General features: G+C 36.0%; 1 protein-coding gene and 1 pseudogene across 1 annotated transcript in view; both read left to right on the top strand.

Moving 5' to 3' along the window:
* Positions 1–22,712, top strand: part of Uggt2 (UDP-glucose glycoprotein glucosyltransferase 2) — a 175,517-nt gene that overhangs the window by 65,512 nt on the left and 87,293 nt on the right. Inside the window, exons 12-16 of the mRNA XM_019208509.2 lie at positions 4,664–4,808; positions 8,921–9,040; positions 10,097–10,182; positions 10,681–10,816; positions 16,946–17,077. Of these exons, the coding sequence (XP_019064054.2) occupies positions 4,664–4,808; positions 8,921–9,040; positions 10,097–10,182; positions 10,681–10,816; positions 16,946–17,077 (619 nt within the window). The remainder of the gene's footprint in view (positions 1–4,663; positions 4,809–8,920; positions 9,041–10,096; positions 10,183–10,680; positions 10,817–16,945; positions 17,078–22,712) is intronic.
* LOC109118257 lies at positions 11,972–13,849 on the top strand (annotated as a pseudogene).

Raw genomic sequence — 22,712 nt, 5'->3', positions numbered from 1 at the left:
TGCTGTACTCAAGAATGAGATGGGGCATGAGCTGTAACTCATAGGGGAGCAGGATGCTGTGCTCCAGAACCAGGAGATTGGGAAGCTGGATCTCTGAGGTGGGGCATATGATCCAGTCATGTATGATTTCACATGAGTGCCAGGTCTGGGAACCTGGATCAGAGTGGTGGACCATGTTGTTCCTCCCACCCCATTCCCAGCACAGAATTGTATGGTTTCACTACTCCCCACATTCCAGAAGAATTTTGGGGTGGTCCCAAGCAAGCTACTATAGCTCCAACTTTTTGCCCACCCTTAATATGCATAGTCTCAGAAACAGCCGGGTACTGCCTGCATACCATTCTACCTCATTCTGTTGAGCACCTCAGTTGAGAGAAATTTCAGCCAGCTTTAGCTGCAACTCACTGGCTCCATACCTGATGGGTGCTGCTACTAAAAGACTTGGAAGAAAAAAAACTCCTGGCCAGTCCCCTGGACCAGAAGCACACTGCCTGAGAAGAACCACAGAGAAACTTTCTCAGTGTAGTCCACAATCCTCCCTTGCTTATTCTCTGAGCATCTCTTTTTCTTTCTCTCTCTTTTTTTCTTTTTTGATTATTGTTTTGGGGGTGTGATGCCAGTGATTGAGCTCAGAGCCTCGTGTGGATGCTCTGCCTCTGAGCTGCACCTACAGCACAGCTGAAAAGGAGATTGCAGAGGTCCAACCACAGCTCACTCACACTTGAATACTGGTGGACACTGCAACATAAAAATCAGGAGAAGGAATGCCTCCAGCCGGGAGGTCACAGCTGGAAGGGGAAGGGGTCTGAGGTCCTGCTCTTGGGCATACATGCCCAATAGCAGCACAGAGGAATACCACAACTTTTGCTGACCCCACACCTATGGAGGTCCTCTGCCTTGGTCATAACCACATCTTGTCATTTCACATACATTGCTGACAAGACTAAATGTGAGTGCCACAGAAGGGAGCAATGATTCTACGCTCCTACCACTGTCCAGATGGAGTACCTGGATCTGTACTAGTAAGTGTCTAGTGAGAGAAAAAATGCTTTGGGCCCTTCACCATACTAGAGCACCCCATATCAGAAACCCTTGGAAGTAACAGAGCCAGTATCAGCATCAGAAATCTCCATCACCTGATTGAGGCCACCACTTCCATTGTATGAGTAAACACAGTATGCTTACTACGTACTCTGGTGTCTAATACCACATGTGCCTCTGTTATTAGTATCTCTACTGTGATCTACAGAGATAGTGCATCTCTCTAACTAATATAGCATGCATTGCGCCCATAATCATAGCTAAAGAATCTATAGAGAAGGGTGTGAAGGGAGGGCAGGGACAAGGGGAAAAAATAAGAACCAAGACCTGTCGTGTAAAGGTACAAGATCCCAATAATGAATATAACTGTACTGTATACTTAAAATGTACCAATAAACTCAATGAAGAAAAAAAAAAAGAATCTACACAGAAATTACACTACAGTGCCCACCTAAAATAAGCACAGCTTTGTACCACAAACTAGTAACTTAAGACACAGGAATACAAAAAGCCACTTACTAGAAAGTTCATACTTAAAAGTAGTAAAAGACATCCATCCCAACCACTGCACAAATTATTTATATAGAAACAAGAAATTTTAAAAGTGTAACATGATACCTCCTAAAAGTGTGTAACTTTTTAGTAACTGATTCCAAATTTGAAGTGGATGATGCTGGATAAAAAATTCAATGACTTTTTGTAAAAAGGTTAATGAACTCTAAGAAGTTATAAATAAACAGCTAAATGAATTAAGAAAGATAATGGATGATATGAATGAGCAGTTTAATAGAGATTTTGAAAACTAAATCCTGGAAATAAAAAGCTCAATAATTCTGATAAAAATTAAAATTTCATTTGAAGATCAACTGACAAGATCAAGGTTGAAAAAATAGTAAAGTTGAAGACAGATATTTTGAATTATTACGTTCACACAGCCAAATATTAAGGGAAAGCATCAAACATCTGCTTTATTGACATAGACAAAGGAGAAGAAATAACAGTTGAGGGCATAGAGAACCTAGCCAGTGAAAAAGCAAAGAAAAACATTTTTTACAAATCTCAGAAGGGTGTGAACATCTGGGTATAGAAGAAGCTTATAACCCTAAATAGATATGACCAAGGAATCAACTCTATCACAACATACTACAACTTTCAAAAATAAGGACAGAGAATATTTAAATGTTTAAGAGAAGTGCCAAAGTCACATTTAAAGGCAAGTAGACCAACACCAGATTTCTCAGCAGAAATATTAAAAGCCAGGTTATGGAATGTTTTTGAATTCCTGAAAGAACCTTTGACACAAATATACATACAATATAAAGGATAAAAAGGAAATACAAAAATAGTGTAAATAAACGACTTTTACAGTTACCTTTAAATGGTGATACAGCACAGTACAACTAAAACTTCGTTCTCACTGTTACAGTACTATATACTGTTACACCATACAGTAAGCACAAGCAACACAACTGTGATGATGTCTGGCAGACATGTGAGCTACATCTGCACTTTGTTCGCATCTACACATGTTTCTAATGTGAGGTCCATATCTGTGAAAATTCACAACTGTAATGTTCATAGATTGGAGACTTCATGTACCACAAACCGTTAGCCACCAAGGCTATTCTTCGAAGTAGGAGAAATAAACATCTTCCACTGTAAGCATAAACTAAGGAAATTATCACCATTACGCCAGCCCTACAAAAGATACTTAAAGGAATCTTACATACAAAAGTAAAAGAACAGTGATTACCTTGATGAGAATATGTAAAAGAAGTAATCGCATCAGGAAAGTAGATGTGTAAATAAAAAATGGGAAAGAATCAATGTCAATACAGTAAACCTTAAACCACGAAGATTGAATAACAGGAATAAGTGAGCAAAGAATATTCATAACCAGAAGAGAACAAAATGACAAGTCTCCTTTCAATAATAACATAAATGATCTTAATTCTTCAATTAAAAAACAGACTGGCTGAATGGATTAAAAAATAAGAACCAACAGTATTCTGCTTGCAAGAAATTTAGCTATATACTCAGACTCAAAGGGTGGAAAATGATATCCTAAGCATATGGAATCCAAAACAAGAGTAGCTATACTTACATCTGGCAAAATAAAGACAAAAAAATGGAAATAAAATGTTTGTAAATGGGGAGGGGAGGAGGGGGTGAAGGGAGGGCAGGGACAAGGGGAAAAAAAATGAGAACCAAGACCTGTCATGTAAAGGTACAAGATCCCAATGATGACTGTGACTGTACTGGATACCTAAAATGTACCAATAAACTCAATGAGGATAAAAATAAAGACAAAAAAGTAACGAGACAAAGCTACCATATAATGTCCAAGAGATCAATTCATCAAGAAGATAACAATTATTATAAATTAATATGCACGGACTGTTGGAGTTTCTGGTTTTATAAAACACTTCTGCACTCTAAAGGAAAAAATTGGCTCAAATATAAATTATTTTCAGACAAAAAATAATCATCAGTATTAAGTTATATACAGATCAGAAGGAGTTATCGGATTTACAGGGTGTTTCATTCAACAGTAAAAACAATACTTTAGCTCAGTGGCTCTGCTCCTGCCTTGCAAATACACGGTCCTGAGTTCGATCTCCGGTACCAAAATAAAACACAAAATGAAAAAAAACAAGAACAGACTAAGCCTCAATTTGACAGAAGGAAAGAATAAAGGTCAAAGTATAAATTAATGAAATAGAGACTAAAAGAACATTACTGAAGATAAATGAAACAGTGCTTTTAAAAGATAAAATAGACAAACCTTTGGCTGTGCTAACCAAGGGGAGGGGAGGGAGAGAGGAACAGAACAGATTGAGATTGCCCAGATTTTTGTTGGTGAGTTTATTTTGTTGTGTTTGAATAATAATATTCATTTTTAAAAGTATTGTTGGGTTTTCCTAGTCTACATAGTAAGATCATGTCTCAAACAGATACCTAAGAGTCAAGTCTAAACATGAAGTTCATTTATATTTCATGTGCACCTTCCACACATAGCCTAAAAGTAATTTTATACTGTATTTTTAGTGTGCCTGAGTTTTTACTGCAGCTCATCACAGAAGGTCAGGTGTGAAATTTTCTGCTTGTGACATCATGTCAGTACTCAGTTTTATTTTGGAGCATTTCAGAATTTGGACTTTTAGGAATGCTAAACTTGTTATCTATAATAAGAAATTTTACTTTGTCTTCTAAACAGATAATGAACTTTGGTGCTTTATTAGGGCTTCCTTTGTACTCAAATTTTGTGTTTTATATCTGTTTAATCTTATTTTTGTAGGTATTTTTCAAAAGAGTTACTTAAAATGTTTTTTCCCCTCTCATTTTTGGCTTGTTTAGGACTGATAATATCATCGCTGCTTTGTTAAAGAATACATTATTCATTTTCTTTTAAGTAACAGTTTTATTACCCTAAAAAAGCATGTAAGTTTATCCCAGATAACTAATTAAAACTATTTGTCTTAGATAATTTGTTTAATAATGTTTTCCTGCTATTAATAAAAATATCAGTGGAACTTCTAACACTTTGAGAAATCTACTGAATTTTAAAAGTTTTTTTTAATTTACAAATCAAAATAAATTTTGTTTCTTTTTTGACATAAAGTATTTTGGATGTGCTAAAATTAGAAGGAAAAATTATGAATGGCCTTCACAATCTTGGGATTGACCAGGAAGATATGAGCAAACTTTTAAAATTAAATTCAAATGATGAGAAATATATATTAGATATTCGACATTCTTCTATAGTGGTAAGTTCTCATGTTATTTCTTGTTCTAAAACTGTTAGCATATTTAAGGCTAGGCATAAAAGCAGATACTGTTGGCTTTAGAATAAATTTAAGCATTTTCAAAGTACTCTGAAAAGAGTATAGATTCATTTCTTCTCTACCTACAGTTTCTTGGGATAATTAATATCAATTCATTCTCAGTAACTTCTAGTTTCAAAGTTAAAAACTAGAGCAACAACAACAAAATCACTTGAAGAACAGCAATACTAAAACACTAAATATTGAGATATAAGGAATATACAGTAAGAATACCACCTTCATGTGAAGATCTTGCTAGATAACTTACATCGGCCTCCTAACATTCTGGTCTGTGTTACAGACTGAGTGAATCCTTATGAAATCTGATCACATCTCCCTCCCTTGCTTAAGCACTAAAGACTGTGAGATACTCTTTTCACTGATTTCCCTTTCTCATCTTGGAAAACACTTTCTCCTTTCTCTTTCTCATTTCTTCCTGCTCCTTTTCAGTTCAGACATTCCTACCTGAGAGAGATCTTCCTTAACATGATTTCTTACATTATTTTTTTTATAAACCACCACCTCATGTTCAGAGAAAGAGCTCAGAAGGCCCAGACGTTTTTATACTCATGCATATGATTTATTAGAAAAAAAGGAGTATACAAAACAATCAGCGGAAGTCTAGAGGAAACCAGGGCAAGCTTCCAAGAGTTCTCTCCGAGTAGAATTCTATGCAACGTGCTTAATTCAATGCATAACAATATTCTTACCTAGAATGTTCATTTGAGTTGCCAAAGGGGGTCTGTTATACAAACATACCTGCTATGCACTTTTCCTAAGCCACTGAAGTTTGGACTCTCAGAGGAAAAACAGATGCTTATTATAAATTCCCCTCTTAACCTCTAGACAACCTGCTGAAACTTCTGCAGCATGGCTCAAAGCCCTAAGTATACAGAGCACTCCTGCCATTCAGAACATTGTAAAAGCTCAATTCCCAGAAGCCAGACAAGAGACAAGAAAACAGGCCCATCTTGGGAGTGTGCAAAGTATATATACCCCAGGCCTGCTAAGTTAACCTTTTCATACACGTAGACACATTTATGTATTATGTTGTTGTTTTTGCACATACTGATTTGTACCTGTAGAGATATATTACAAAACTATAATCCTTTTGTATGCTTATCAGTTATAATTTTAGATTTACTCTGATTTTTAATTTATTTTTAGTTTTAATTGATGTATAATTATACATATTTATGGGATACAGTGTGTTAATTGGATACATATATACAATGTATAATGGTAAAATCAGGATAATTAATATTTCATTCTCCTTAAATCATTTCTTTGTATTGAAGACTTCGAATGCCCCTTTTCTATCTCCTTATAAAATATATAATAAATTGTGGTTGACTGTCATTACCCTAATATGCAGTAGAACACTTGACTTTATTTTTTCTAATTATATTTTGGTACCTGTTGTTTAACCTTTATCCTACCCTTTCTAACCTCTAGTGTCCACATTCCACTCTGTAATTTTACAGCATTAACTTTATAAGCTTCCACGTATGAGTGATGACATGTAGTATTTGTCTTTCTATGCCTGACATTTCCCTTAACATGATGTCCTCTGGTTCCATCCATGTAGCTGCAGGGTTATGACCCACAGAACTAATGGAATCATTGTCAGTTTTTTGAGGCCACTCTTCCAGTTATTGTTACTGCTTCTGTATACCTTAAGATCAAATAAATGGGCAGTTCTTTCTCTTTGGGCATAGTCAGTGACTTTTTCAGTGTTGTCTCACTAATTCTCCAAAGTACTTAGAGATACCACTCTATGGACTCACACTTTGTTGGTTTGTCCATTATTTCTTTTTCTATGTACTGTACTCTACTGTAGGTGTTGATTTGTCATCCAATTTGCTAATCTGTTTTTCTATGTTCGGTCTGAAGTTAAATTTGCCCAGTATGCTCTTAAAGTTCTTAATTATAAATGTTTTTTGCTTATCTTTATTTTTGGAGGGGATGCTGAGTATTAAACCCTAGCTTTGTGTATACTACACACAGTTTACCAGCTTGAGCTACACCCTCAGGCTTACAGTATAATATTTTTAAATTCTAAACTGTTTGGTTCTTTTTTTTAATAGATTTTAGTTCTCTTAAAATTTTCCATCTATTTGTGCTCTTTTTAAAAAATTTAAAACTTATTATTCAATCCAGACATGGTGATGCACATCCTAGCTACTTGAGAGGCAGAAACAGAAAATCATCTGAGGCCAGGAGTTTGAGACATGCCCAGGCAACACAGGGAGACATTACCTCAAAAACACAAAACAATGTACAGATAGATAGCTATGTGTCAGGTGTATACATGATATAACAATATATGCATTGCTAATAGTTATTCTAATGTCCTTGCCTAAGTCATCTTTGAGAATCTCTCATCTTTGAGTATCTCTCCTATCCTCTCCCCTCCTCTCCTCCTCCTCCACCTCCACCTCTTCTTCTACTTCCTCTTATTCTTCCCCTCTCTCTCCCTCCCTTCCTCCCTCCCTTCCTCCCTCCTCCATTTTTCTTTTCTTCTGGATTCCAGTATTGGTCCTTTTCTTTCTTTTCTTTTTGCATGCCAGTTTTTCATAAATCAGAAAATGACAAGCTGTACAAGCAAAGATTGCTAAGAGTTGTTCTAGCAGCCTATCAGGTGCTCTCTTGTCTGTTCAAGCTTGATATTTTACTTTGTGTATGGACTTGTGTTTTATATCATACACCTAGGATCTTGCCCCAAGTGAGTCTTAAATGAAAATCTATGCTATTTAGCACTTGAGCTCTATTTTGAACTCTGGGCTCTGCCTTCCCAGTACCACATTATGCCTTCCCAGTACCACGTTAATGGCTGCTGCTTGAACATATCATTTTCTCTTTTCTCCTGGCTTTTTTGAAGCCATTTATTGTGTCTAAGGTCAGCAAGTGACATTAGGAATTTGTATGGAGCTGTTTCTGGTATCTTTGCTAGAGTTTCCTTCTTTTCTGGATCCTCCTCCCATATCCTAGCATTTTTAATGCTTTCATTTTCTGTGTGAATTTCATTTCTTTGGGCTGTAATTTTGAAAGTACCTACAGGACAAAGTTGAGATGAGAATGGAACTTGCCTTTTAATTGTTCCCACTTTCAAGAATTACAATTTCTCAATTCTTTTTTTTTTGGTACTGGAGATCGAACTCAGATCTTTGCGCTTGCAAGGCAGGCGGGGGAACTGCTGAGCTAAATCCCCAGCCTTACAATTTCTCAATTCTATGTTGTTGGTTGCTGTCCCTATTTCATGCCCCTAAACAATGATTTATATATTTTCTTCAGGTTTTATAGTTGTTTCAGGAAGGAAGGTTAATCTGATATTATCTCTGTCCTGATTAAAATATTTATGGTGTTGATTTTACAATTTAACTTTTATAATCCATTTTACTTATGTGCAAGACTATAAGTAGGAACGTAGAGGCCCTTATTTACTACTAAAATTAAGAAATATTCCAGCTACTTGGGAAGCTGAGGCAGGTTGATTGCATGTTCAAGGGTAGTCTGGGCAACTGAACAAGATTCTATCAAAGTAGAAAAAAATATTTTTGGGCCAGGGATTCAGCTCAGTAGTTCCATTGCCTGCCTCACAAGTGCAAGGTACCAAAGAAAAGATCGCTGGTACCAAAAAAAAAAAAGAAAAGAAAAGACTTTTTTAAAGGGCTGGGAGTGTAGCTCAGTGAGTGGTAAAGCCCTTGTCTATCATGAATGAGGCCCTAGCTTTAATGCTCAGGAGTGGGGAAAAAGAGAGATTAAAAGGGGGCTCACTTAAGCAGTTTATTAAGAATAACTTGTATAATTTTATTTTGTGAGATGGAAAACTAAACATAACTAGTGAAAGGAATTGTTTTCAAGGTATGGTTTAATGTAAAAGGCTTTGAAATTATGACATTTACATGTTTTCCACAATTAGAAAATGTTTAAGTCTTTAATCAGAAATGTGGAGAACCTGCGTGCTTTTACTTATTGTTTGATATAGTGAAAATATGGCTTTGAAAATTAGTTATTTTAATATAGCATTCACAGATTTCTGGATTCTTTTGTAGTGGATTAATGACCTAGAAAATGACCATTTGTATGCTGCGTGGCCTGAAAGTTGCCAGGAGCTTCTGAAACCAGTATTCCCTGGAACTATATCTGTGATAAAACGTAATTTTCATAATTTAGTGAGTGTTACATTTTTAATATTATTCCTCTTTTGTAAAGAAAACATTATTTTTGGATTATCCTTTTGGTAAGTAGGCATCTAAATTATAAAGAAGTATTAGTAATGCAGCAGGCTTGAAGTGGCATGGCTGAATGATATCAAATACTAGTCATATGGCTGTAATGGTGACTCACACCTGTAATCCTGATATTTTCAGGCTGAAGTAGAAAGCTAGTGAGTATGAGACTATCCTGGCTTCAACCCTGACTACATTATGAGACCCTATCTAGAAAAAAAAATTGTGTGTGTATGGCATGACTTAAAAATCTGCTATTCATTAATTCAGCCCTCATGTAATTTTATATCAGTATTTTTACGTTTTCTTAAAAGAAAATATGTTAGAATTTTTGCTTGATATTATCAAGAAATAATGATTTAATTTTAGTTTATTTCAAGGAAAATACATAAATATCACTTTCATCCTAGTATATATGTTTATTATTGCAATATTAAATACATAAACTTACTTGAAACTTTGAAATGTAGAGAAAACACCTGAGGCTTTATTTTTTTTTATATCAGAAGTGAATATCTTATTTCCTCTAAAAATTTTGAACAGTTATGTTAAAACTGTAGTTTTGGTCATTTTTAAGGCATTAGTGCTGCTTTGTAAGTTTTGATTTCCACCATTCCAGTTATTTGTCAATCATAGTTCTGAAATTTTAAGTGGAAAAATTCACAAATTTAAAAAAATATAATTTATAACTAAAAATTTTTTCATAGAAAAGTCAAGGAAGGTTTGAAATACATTTTTTTATTTTGTGTAAATGCTTCTGAAAAGAAGATAAGTAATTTCATATTAAATTTTATGTGTAGCTGTATTTGGATGTGCAGCTTTTAGAAATACTTCATAAGTTATGAAATTCTTATATGTTCCTCAGAATTCTTTAGAATTGCTAGAAATTTCTTTAAAAATTATACCTTCAATTTTATACTTTAAACTACAGAAAATAAACTAAATTAAAAATCACATGAAAATGCTACGTTTAGTGATTAGCTATTTCTTTTCTTCTAGGTTCTGTTTATTGATCCCACTCAAGAATATACCTTGGACTTTATACAACTTGCTGAAATTTTCTATTTTCATAGTTTTCCTCTCAGGTATTTATAAATTTGTATTATTGAACTTTCACTGAAGGGAAATCCAGTGATGTTTATATTGTGCTACATAGAGTATTAATATAAAATTCAAAGAAACAGTTCACTCTCATGCCTGACAAAGCATAGCTTGTGTTATAAAATATAATATACCTTATGATAGGCTGTGTGAAACCTTTCTGACAATCTTGTATGCCTTTTGCTTGTTGAGAGAATAATCTGATCACTCTGGAAACTCATATAGGAGTACATCTCTGGATGATTATTTTAAGAGTATACTTACTCCATGTTTCCAGAAAAGCATGGTCATTTAATAATGTCACCACTTGAGAGTTGCTTTACATTTTGTAAGAATCCAACACCTATGAGAATTTCAATGAACAGACATTACAAATTTCTCATTAATACTCCCTTTTCCCTGTCTACTCACATATTCCCTCTAGTCTACTATTGTGGTTCAAGGGGTAGTTGTGACATTTGTTATTCATCTTCTTTTCCCAGAATTGGCTTTGTGTTCATTCTTAATACAGATGATGAAGTTGATGGAAGAAATGATGCTGGGGTTGCTCTTTGGAGAGCTTTCAACTATATTTCGGAAGAGCGTAGTGTATCTGAAGCATTCATTTCCATTGTACATGTAAGTTTATGCAGTAGATAAAATTTCTTTAAAATGTGCTATTGAATTACTAATTTGTTATATTTCAAATTTATGGGAACTAATAATGATAATTTTGATTCCTGCACCTTATGACTGAAGTATATAATATTGACCCAACTTTATGAATTAAATAACTGAGACTGCCAAAGTACATCACTTAAGTTTATTCAGCCCTTAATGAATTTTAAATTGTATATTTATGCTTGAAGGAAAATGTAATAGAAAATTACTGTTTCAGGAAGAATTCTTGAATTTGGTCCTGAATAAAATCATTATTAAAAAAGATTGTTGCAAATATGAATATTCAACCAAGTATGGTCAGTGCACATCTGTAATCCCAGCATTCAGGAAGCTGAGGCAGGAGGATCTCTATGAGTTTGAGGCCACCCTGGGCTATATAGTGAGTTCAAGCCCAGCCTCAACTATGTGGTAAGATCCTGTCTCAAAAGAAAACAAACCAAAAAACATCAGTATTCCAGTTAACAAAGTATATACATACCTCCTTGGACTTTCAGAGAAGGATATCTCTTAAGAAAAACAAATTGTGCGAAAGAGAGAAGATTGATAGAGGCTGACAGATTGTATAAGAAAAGCCAGAAATTAGTAAGAACCTTGAGGAAGAATATAAACTATAGAATAAGCATATGTATTCATGACATAGGAAGATTATTTCAAAATAGAGCTTTCAAAACTCTTTTCGCTAATTGTGAAAAAGTAAATGTTACCTTTTTTTGCAGTGGGTTTGCTGTGAAAGCACAAGTGTAGTGAAAACTGAAGAGGCACCTCAACACTCAACAACTAGACCACACACTGAGAGGTCCTACAGGAGACTTTATTGGGGAGGCAGGTCAGGGAGAGAGGAGAGAGGGAGGAAGAGGAAGGGAGAACAAAGAAAGGAAGGTCCTTTTAGTGGTTTTGGGCTGGGCTATTGCTTATTTATGAGGAGTGGCCTTTTATGGACTCAGTCCTGCAGAAACTTAGGTTTAACTTCTCTGGACCATTGTGGCTTTGGAGGGAGGGAAGCTAAAGATAAGAGCATGAGGTCATTCTAAGAGGCATGAAGAACCAGGAAAATGCAGCCTGTGATGGCAGCGTTAGGTCCCTAATAAAAACCACCACTAGATCAAAGCCAACATGGAAAAGGAAAAGACTTGTATCAATATCGTCATCATCGGATGTGGGGATTTGGGCAAGTCCAGCACTACCTGCCATCTGATCTACAAATGTGATGACATCAACAAGAAAATCATTGAAAAATTTGAAAGGAGGCTGCTGAGGTGGGGAAGGATTCTTTCAAGTATGCCTGGTTCTTGGATTACTGAAAGCTGAGCATGAGTGTGGTATCACCATTGACATCTCTCTGTGGAAATTTGAGACCAGCAAGTATTATGTGACTATCACTGCTGCTCCAGGACACAAAGACTTTATCAAAAACATGATTACAGGCACATCTCAGGTTGACTGTGCTGTTCTGATTGTTGCTGCTGGTGTTGGTGAGTTCAAAGCTGGTATCTCCAAGAATGGGCAGACCGGTGAGCATGCCCTACTGCTGGCTTACATGCTGGGTGTGAAACAACTCATAGGTTAGTGTTAACAAAATGAATTCCACTGAGACACCCTATAGCCAGAAGAGATATGAGGAAACTGTTAAGGAAGTCAGCATCTACATTAAGAAAATTGGCTACAACTCTGACACAGTAGCTTTTGTGCCAATTTCTTGTTGGAATGGTGACAACATGCTACAGCCAAGTGCTAACGTGCCTTGCTTGGTTCAAGGGATGGAAGGTTGCTAGAGAACACTTCAGTAGCAAAAACCTAGGAAATGTCACAATGTAAGATAACTTCTGCCCTTTGCTCTGTTTAGTTCAAAATTAACAGGCATCAGAGGCAGCTAGTCTCCCTAAAACATTTTGTAAATGAAAAGAACCATTGTTAGCTTTGCTGACCAAACACACCCGCTTCCCCTTGGCTAGAATGGATACCTAAATGAATTTTAAAGGTAACCTCCCCTACCAAAGAATCACATCTGGGTTGAAATTCAACTGCCTAGCCACCATGTTTTAATATCAGCAATGAGAATTGTGAAAATGCAGTGTAACCAACTGAATGAGATCAAGGCTGTAAAACCCTATAAAAGGAGTTGTAATCCAGTGGGGAAATCGATCAGGGCACCCCCATTAGGTGTTATCAATCCCTATCAATGGAGTAAACTTTTATTGTTTTACTTCCATTCTGCTGCCTCTCTGTGTGTCACTTACCAATTCCTTCCTTAACAAGGTCACTCATAAAGATGGCAGTGCCAGTGGAACCACACTGCTTGAGCTTTGGATTGCATCCTGCCACCCACTCACCCACCTGACAAGCCTTTGCAACTGCCCCTCCAGGATGTCTACAAAATCAGTGGTATTGCTGCCGTCCCTGTTGGCAGAGTGGAGACAGGTGTTATGAGACCTGGCATAGTCGTCACCTGCGCACCTGTCAGTGTCACAACTGAAGTAAATCTGTTGAAATACACCATGAGGCTTTGAGTGAAGCTTTTCCTGGTGACAGTGTGGGCTTCAATGTCAAGAATGTGTCTGTCAAGGATGTTCATTGGGGCAATGTTGCTTGTGACAGCAAAAATGACCCACCAATGGGAGCATCTGGTTTCACTGCTCAGGTCATTATCCTGAACCATCCGGGCTAGATCAGTGCTGGCTATAATCCTGTACTGGATTGCCTCACAGCTCACATTGCTTCCAAGTTTGCTGAGCTGAAAGAGATTGATCACCAGTCTGATAAGAAGCTGGAAGATGGCCCCAAATTCTTGAAATCTGGTGATGCTGTCATTGTTGACATGGTTCCAGGCAAGCCGATGTGTCGAGAGCTTCTGACTATCCACCTCTGGGTCATTTTGCTGTTCATGATGTGAGATAGACAGTTACTGTGGGTGTCATCAAAGCAGTGGACAAGAAGGCTGCTGGAGCTGACAAGGCCGCCAAGTCTGCCCAGAAAGTTCAGAAGGCTACATGAATATTACCCTAACACCTGCCACCCTCCCACCCCCATCTTAATCAGTGGTGGAAGACTGGTTTCAGAACTGTTTCTCTCAGTTGGCCATTTAATTTAATAATAAAAGACTGGTTAATAATAACAATGCATCATAAAACCTTCAGGAGGAAAGGAGAATGTTTTGTGGACTGTTTGTTTTCTTTTTGTGTGTGGCAGTTTTAAGTTATTAGTTTTTTTAAAAATCACTTTTTAATGGAAACAACTGGACCAATACTCTGTCACAGAATTTTGAGATCCATCAAAACCAAGTTTAATGAGGAAAAAAAAATAAGGTAAATGTTAGAGCTATACCATCATTATTATTAAGAAAAATCAAGTTATAGCTTAAAAATAACTCTAATTTTTATATTCATGGGCCATCCAGTATTCATGGGTCAACCAGTATTATAACAAGCATTGACTCTTCAGAGAAGGAAATTTCCAAAACTTAATTTTTTATCCTGCTTCTATAGCTTCTAAGAAAGTAACTACCTCATTAATTTGCTGTCATAGATTATAGAAACTATCTACAATTCAGTTATTTGGGGTACAGTTTGTAAGACCACCAGGGATCTTAACCAAACCTTCCAAAGAACTACCAATCAGCAACAGCGAGACAACACCCCAGAGGAACTGAACAAGCCACACCGGACAGAGAATGGTGTCGAACAGACCTTCATTAGTCTGGCCAGATCGCCCCTCCAAGCAACAACTTGGAGAGCGCCCCTAGCCCAGAATACAAGAGGGTTTTATACGTTTTTAGATGGGGTGGAAGCAAGCAAAAACAGAAGCAAAGTGAGGCGGTTAGAAGAAAGGAACAGAACATATAGTTTGCACAGGATGCGGCTGTGACAAAGTACAGAGCTGTGGTTAATGTCTATAGGAATGCCATTTTCATGACAAAGTGTAATCTTTACGGGAATCATCTATCTCTTCTACCTGGAATGCTCACGCTTGGTGTTTGTTCCTGACCATTTTCCTGAGTAAATGTTGCCTTTTTAGTGACGTTGGGCCTTTCTTGTTCTCTCAAGAGGGCGAGCTTAACCTTTAACTAGGATGGTGTCCATGCTGGCACTTTAGGCCTGACACAGTTTGTTGTGTAAAATAATACCATATAGTATGTGTTAGTATTTTATCTAAACTTACTAGTTTTAGTAATTTACTAATATAAGACTTTATAAAGGACTTAGTTGGTTGACTTAGATCTTTTATTGTCTATTTTATTGTAAACTAATTCTTACAGTGTTCAAAACAGAGAAACTGGAAGGTGTCAAGAAGTTATCTTTCCTTAAATTATCTTAATTACTAATATTGCATTGTTATTCCCTAAGCATTTTGTATCCTATATGCATTTGCATGTGATGACAGACCAGATGGAGGCTCTAAAACTAAGGAATACAGAAGTGCCATAGTAATAAATGGGAATGGACATTAGACACTGGTGGCTGCACAGCCAGCCTGCCACCCAGTGCATATGTGACCTGACACCTTTCATGTAAAAAATCACTTTTGATAACTTAAAAACTTGTATGAAAAACAAAATTTTAAAACTTTTAGAATTTCTTGGATGAGACTTAAAAGACCCTAAGTCTGAAGGGGAAAATTGGCAAATTTAGGTATACTACGGATGAAAACCAGTGTTCATAAAAAAATGTAATGAAGAAGTTGGGGAATGTAAGTTCTAGACAAGAGCAATATTTTTAATATATGCAATCAATTACATATTTATATTTCCTGAGATCATACAGATTTCATGAATCAAAATGAAAAATGTAAGCAACCTAAGGAATGGGATACACAAAATATTTTTAATAAAAGGTTATGTTAATGACAATTTCCTGAAATTAGGGGTAGTATTTATTGTTACTAATGGTAAATAAATAAGATAATCTTCTTAGACATTGGAAAGATGTAAGTAAAGAATACTGTATGAGATTATTTTACACTCTGTAATTTAGTAGTCATTAAGAAACTTGGTAATATGTGTTAATGAAAATGTAGAGTAATAAGATGCCTTCACACCACTACCCTGCCTATAACAATATAAATTGGCACAACCACATTGAAAATATATCCAACTTTGAGGTTAAATTTGTATATTAACCCATGCACACACCAACACACCCTAAGAAAACTTCTTATACAATTGTTCCTTAGGAGAGAGTTCTTAGAATCATTCTAGAGCAAACTGTGAATGATCTAAATATATATCCTTAGGGGGGGTTGGAGTATTTACATAGTGGAATACAATATACAAGCATGATTCTATCAGAAACATAATGAAGTCATAGAAGACTTAACACATTGCCATATACTTGCTCAAAAGCAAACAAAACTAGCATAATGCATGATATATATTTATATAAAACTCTAGAATTTGAAAGGAAATGGTAAATTCATTAAAGAAAATGGTTGCATAGAAGGTGTAAGGAAATGGAATTAGGATTGTACTTAGTATGGTTGATTTTTCCATTTCTCATGTTAAATTGTTTTTGTTGGAAATTGTTCATTTTTATCATTTATGACCCACATACATTACATGTCTTCTTTGCTTACCAAGTTACATAAGAATTTATTAAATGCATTAAAAATTGAATTATTATGTTTGAATACCTTATATAAGACATTCTGGTTATATCATTTTATAGGAGTAACTGGTATTTTAGTATATGTGCTGCCGAAGCAAGCACAAGGAGTATCTAGTTTTTTTGTGGGTTTTTTTTTTGCGGGGGGGTACCAGGGATTGAACTCAGGACCTTGTGCTTGAGAAGCAGGCACCAGAACCACTGAATAAACTCTTAAGTGGTAAAGAAAGTTAAACATTTTTTAAGAATTGCAGTGTCTAGACTGATCAAAACAAATATAAAAAATGTATTATATTTTTAAGGCTTTAGAAAACAGTAATTGTAAAACATTAGACGATAATATTGGGTTAAAATTATTGTATGTAGAGTATATATATTTAGTATGCTTAGCTCTTACAGGCTATATAATATGTTCTTTATTTTACAAATGTATGTTAAGAGAAAAAAACTAATTACTATAAGAAGAAAAATTTTATTTTCTTTGTTTCCACAGATGTACCAAAAAGTAAAGAAGCAAAATATACTCACTGTGGAAAATGTGAAGAGTATTCTCCAAAATGAATTTCCTCATGCTGATATTTGGGATATTTTGGGAGTTCATTCCATATATGATAATGAAAGAAAAGTAAGTTGCAGTACTGAGTACAGTAAAATAAGCCAGGCACAGAAAGACAAATATCACATGACCTCACTCACATGTAGACTCTTATAAAGTACAACTCATGGAAATAGAGAGTGAAATGACAATCACCAAAGGCTAAGGTCTGGGAGGCCTGGGAAGATTTTAGTGAAAAAATAGGAAATTCAGTTAGACCAGAGGAGTAAGTTCTCAAAAGGTTGATTGTCCATTGTGAAAACTATAATTAAAATATATTGTAAGGGCTCTCAGAACAGAAAAATTATAGGTGAGGTAGTACTAGTATTAATTAGCTTCATTTAGCCATTCTGCAATGTATGCATATGTCGAAACACCATAGATGTATACCATTCTACTTGTAAATTTCTAGAAAGGTGAATAATTAAAGGAAGGACCCCAAAGATTTCAAAAGAACAGAAAAAACAAAAGCAACAATACAGAATACCAAAAAGAAAGAAAAATAGCACAAAGAATTGCCAAAATTGATAACCACGACTCTTCTTTGGAAGGGACCACCAGATATGCAACACACTGAATAAGTGGTTCACAGTAGGGACTAAGGATAAGGAATAGTCTTCTGAATAAGTTGTATTTAAGCTGAGTCTACTAAGAAAGTGGTAAGAGGAACATTCCAGAGAGAAAAATGTCAGAAGGTCTTAAATTGGGAGGGAACTAAGGAGCTAGTGTTGCTGCTATGTAGATTGCAAGCAGGTGTTGTAGAGGTAAGTTCAGAAGATGAGGTTCAAGAGATAGACAAAGGGTATGGTTGCACAGCATCTTATAAATGATACTCCCTTAGTATCCATGGGGGATTGGTTTCAGAATTCCCTGTGGACCCCAAAATCCATGAAATCCAAGTCCCTTCTTTAAAATGGCATAGTATTACAAATAACAGACTCACTGAGAGAGAAATTGGGGAAACAATTCCTTTCACAATAGCATCCAAAAAATTTAATATCTAGAAATCAGTCTAACAAAGGAAGTAAAATACCTCTGTCTTGAAAACTAAAGCGCTGTGAAAAAAAGAGATTGAAGAGGATATCAGAAAATGGAAAGACATCCCTTGGTCCTGGGTAGGAAGAACCAATATAGTGAAAATGGCCATACTTCCAAAACTGCTGTACAAATTCAATGCAATCTCTATTAAGATCCCAACAGTATATTTCACAGAACTAGAGAAAATAATCCAAAAATTCATTTGGAGCCAGAAAAGACCTAGAATAGCAAAAGCCATTCTAGGCAACAGTGACATGATGGAGTATCACAATCCCCAACTTGAAACTATACTACAAAGCCACTGTGATAAAAGCAGCATGGTACTGGCAAGGAAACAGACCCAAGGATCGGTGAAATAGATTAGAAGGTGCAGACAAAACTCCAGACATACTCAGCCACCTCATCTTTGACAAAGGAGCCAACTACCCTCACCGGAGGAAAGATAGCATCTTTAATAAGTGCTGCTGGAAAAACTGGATTTCAATCTGCCAAAGATTTAAACTAGACCCCTGTCTTTCACCATGCACTAAACTAAAATCAAAGTGGATCAAAGATCTAAATATTAAAACAGAAACACTAGACTTGCTGGAAGATAGTTTAGATCAAACTCTTGAAGACATTGGCATAGGAAAAGACTTCATGAACAAAACCTCAGTAGTATGGGAATTAGCACAGAGAATCAACAACTGGGATCTCATCTTATTAAAAAGCTTCTGTGTGGGCTTACTGATTTAGCTCAGTGGTGCCAACCCCTGCCTCGCAAGTGCAAGGACCCTAGTTCAATCCCAGGTACCAAAAAAATAAAATTAAAAAAAGCTTCTGCGCTGCAAGAGAAATCACCAACAGAGCTGAGACAACCTAGAATGTGGGGAAAACATTTTACCCACTACTCCTAAGAGTAGTATCTAGAATATGTAAAAACTCAAAAAAATCAGACCTCCCAAATTTAAAAACCTAATCCAAAAATAGGTATCTGAAATGAACAGACATTTCTCAAAGAAGTAAAAGCAACAAATAAACATGAAAAAATGTTCAACATCACTGGTTGTTCAAGAGATGCAGATGAAAACAACACAGATTCCATCTCAAGAAAGAGCTGCTGATATCAGGAAATCAATAACAAATGCTGGCAGGGTTGTGGGAGATAGGAACCCTTCTCCATTGTTGGTGGAAGTGCAGACTGGTGCAACCACTGTTTTAATCAATTTGGAGATACCTCAAAAAACTAGGATTACAGATCCCATTTGACCCAACTATTCCTCTGCCTGGTATCTTTCCAAAAGATTTAAAAGAATCATATCACAGTGATATATGCTCATCCATGTTTATAGTGGCACAGATTGTAATAGCTAAAACTTGGAAACAACCCAGTTGCCCTTTAACTGGTGACTGGATGAAGAAGATGTGGTTTTTCTAAAATGGAGTACTACTCAGCCATAAAGAATGAGAAATTAGAGTCATTCATAGGAAAATGGATACATATTGAGGTTATACTTCTAAGTGAAATAAATATGTCACATGTGCATAAATACCAAATAGTTTCTCTGGTGTGAGAAACTGAAAGTACAAATAAGGACAAAAAAGTATAATTGATAATATGAAACAGAGAAGATCTAAAGGGGAGGAGGAAATGGGAGGAGTAGAGGAAAGGAAAAAATATGAGAAAAGGAAAAAACAGAAACAAAGTCGTTGTAAATAGGAAGCAGTGGGAGGGTTGAAGGGAGGGCAGGGGAATAGGGAAAACATAAGAACCAAGATATATCATGTAAAGGTATAAATTCACAATGATGAATGTCATATTGTGTACCTAAAATGTACCAGCAAACAATGAAAAGATGGCATAGTATTTATATATGACACACTACTAATACTAAATATAATTAAATGCTGTATAAATAGTTGTTATACTGTATTGCTTAGGGAATAATGACAAGGGAAATCTCTACGTATTCAGTACAAGGACAGTTTTCTCAAATATTTTCAGTCCACAGTTGATTGAACCCACATGTGCAAGATCTGTAGGTACAGAGGCCCACCTCTATTCATTGTAAACTCAAAACAATACAAGACCTTAGGAACTATGAAAAACCTGAAAAATTCTACAGGTAAAGTGATATTGGCATCCATTTTCTTTTAGAAAACATTCTCCATTGTTGAGAATAGATTGTGGTGAAGAGAGGGAGGGAGGAGGGGGAAAAGATGTGTGTGTGTGTGTGTGTGTGTGTGTGTGTGTGTGTGTGTGTGTGTGTGTGTATGGCTGTGAGGAACTTAAGATGTGTGTGTGTGTGTGTGTGTGTGTGTGTGTGTGTGTGTGTGTGTGTGTGTGTGTAGGGCTTTGGTAGAAGTAAAAGCAAAAGAAAATGGACACATTAGATTTATTTAGCCATACTGTTGAGGGCCTTCTGCAAGACTGGATAGGGCAGAGGGGAAATGAAAAATTGTCAAGGAAGATGACTCCCAAGGTCCACTTGAACAGCTGACTGGGGAGAGGCACATAACCATTGCCAAAATGGAAAAGGATGGAAAATAAGACTGGGAAATAAGATGAGAATGTGCCTGTGAGACTTCCAGAGGAGATGTGAAATAAGAATTTAAATACATTTGTCTGTAGCTCAGAGGAGAAATGTGGGCTAAAAGCATGAAATTCTGTCATTAGATTACTTGTGTTAATTAAAGCTTTTGAAATAGATACACTGTAATTGGAATTCAATGAGTAGAAGAAAAAAGAACTGTATTTCTGGCAGGGACATTTTTTTTCTTGAGGTCTGAACTCATGTATTCAGCTGCCTAGAGGGTTGCTCAGAAACATTCTAAAACCAAAAGTATCTCAAACCAAGTATGTCATCTTCCTTGTTACCCCCAACCTACTTTTCTTTTTCTCCCCCGCCCCCCCGTTATAGCATGGCCATTCATCCAGACCACCTATGCTGACAGTCTGGTAGTCATCCTAAACTACTTTTCTTTCACACCCTCCCAGACAGTAGATCATTAAGTTATCACTTCTGTTAAACAGTTCAAATGATGCCTTATTCTCTTAGCCCTTTGCCACTAATTTTTATTCTGGTTTTTCCATATTACTGCAGTGCAGTAGCTTCCAACCTAGTGTCCTTAATATATGTTCCTTCTCAAATGGCTGTTGCATTCTTTTCAAAATAGGCAAATGTGACCATACTACAGTATTTGACAAGAACCCTTTTGGTAGATAGAATTGACCATAAGCTCTTTTGGTATCACTGGATACTGTATCCACTGTTTTTGTTTTGTTTTTTCCAGTCAGGTAACCACTGAGCTAAATCCCCAGCCCTCCACTGTTTTTAATGTATCCATCTCTCCTTCTATTAAAAAGTAAGTTTCTTTGGGATAGAGATTATGTATCATTTTCATATATTCATAAGCCTGATACCTAATAGTAACTGACATAATGTGGTACTACAGCTAAAAGTCCAGACTCTTGGTCAGACAGATTTGACCACAAATTCTGCTTCTAAAATATAGTGGTTATGTGGCATTGGTAGTGACTTAATCTCTGAATCTGTTTCATCCTGAAATGTTTGCTACAGGTTTGAGTTTCTCTAATTCTTCTAAATAGTTCTTGTAAATACTTCTAAATTCTGAAACACTCTGTTCCTCTTTCAGATAGGGTGATATTTAGCCTATGTTGGCTTCTTTGGATACTTGTGAAAATGTTAGCTATAATAATCATAATCATAATACTTAGTATTGAATATCAAATGAGTTATTTAGTGACAGTCACTCATAACATAACATCCAGATGTTGACCTGTACCATCTCCCACTAGTCCTGTATCTGACAGCTCTCCCCTATATATATCACACCCTACATTTACTTTCTATTGCCTGAATTTGTCATTATGTCACTTCCCTTCTAGTTTTTGCTATGCTGTCTCTTCACTTGAAATATCTTTCTTCGCTTTATCTTCCTGGCAAGTTTTTGTTCATCCTTTAAGGCTTTTGGTGTCATTCTCTAACAGAAGCTTCTCTGATTCCTTCCTCTTTATTCTCAAGCCTTGTTAGATGCTTCTTTCCTGATCCCCCTGGGAACCTTGTACATCCCTGAATTTTGCTTCTATGTATGTGAACAGTTAGATGGAAGACTTTTGTTGTATATTCACTGGATCTAGCCTAATACTAGTGGTATGATTTAGTACCTGCTTATAAAATAAAAGAATACAGTCTCCGATGCAGGTAAATAAGTCTCCGATGCAGGTAAATGTTTTGCTTTTAAGTAAATGTCATACTTTGTATCAAGGGTCAGTAAGCCCACCCCCTCCTTATTTTTGTAAACAAAAGTATTTGGGGATATAGGTGAGCTTATTCATTCATGTTGTTTGTGACTGCTTTTGCATTATGACATTAGAAGTGAGTATTTTCTGCAGAGACTGGATGGCTCACAGAGCGTAAAATATTTATAGTCTGACCCTTTACAGAAATAGTTTCCTGACTCCTGCTCTGTGTAGGTAAATTACCTTCCTTTACATACTGTTTGGAAAGGACAGATAAAATTAGCAAAATCGACATTTTTTAAAAATGATATCCAAAAATGTAACAGTGTCCCTTTCTTTTTCTTGTATATTTCTTTTCTTTTCTTTGACACTCTGATATTTTTT

This window comes from Fukomys damarensis, unplaced genomic scaffold (assembly GCF_012274545.1).
Source record: "Fukomys damarensis isolate Sample0158 unplaced genomic scaffold, DMR_v1.0_HiC HiC_scaffold_6, whole genome shotgun sequence".
Taxonomy (NCBI): Eukaryota; Metazoa; Chordata; class Mammalia; order Rodentia; family Bathyergidae; genus Fukomys; species Fukomys damarensis.
Note: the sequence above shows the minus strand (reverse complement) of the source record. Positions and strands in the feature narration are given on the sequence as shown.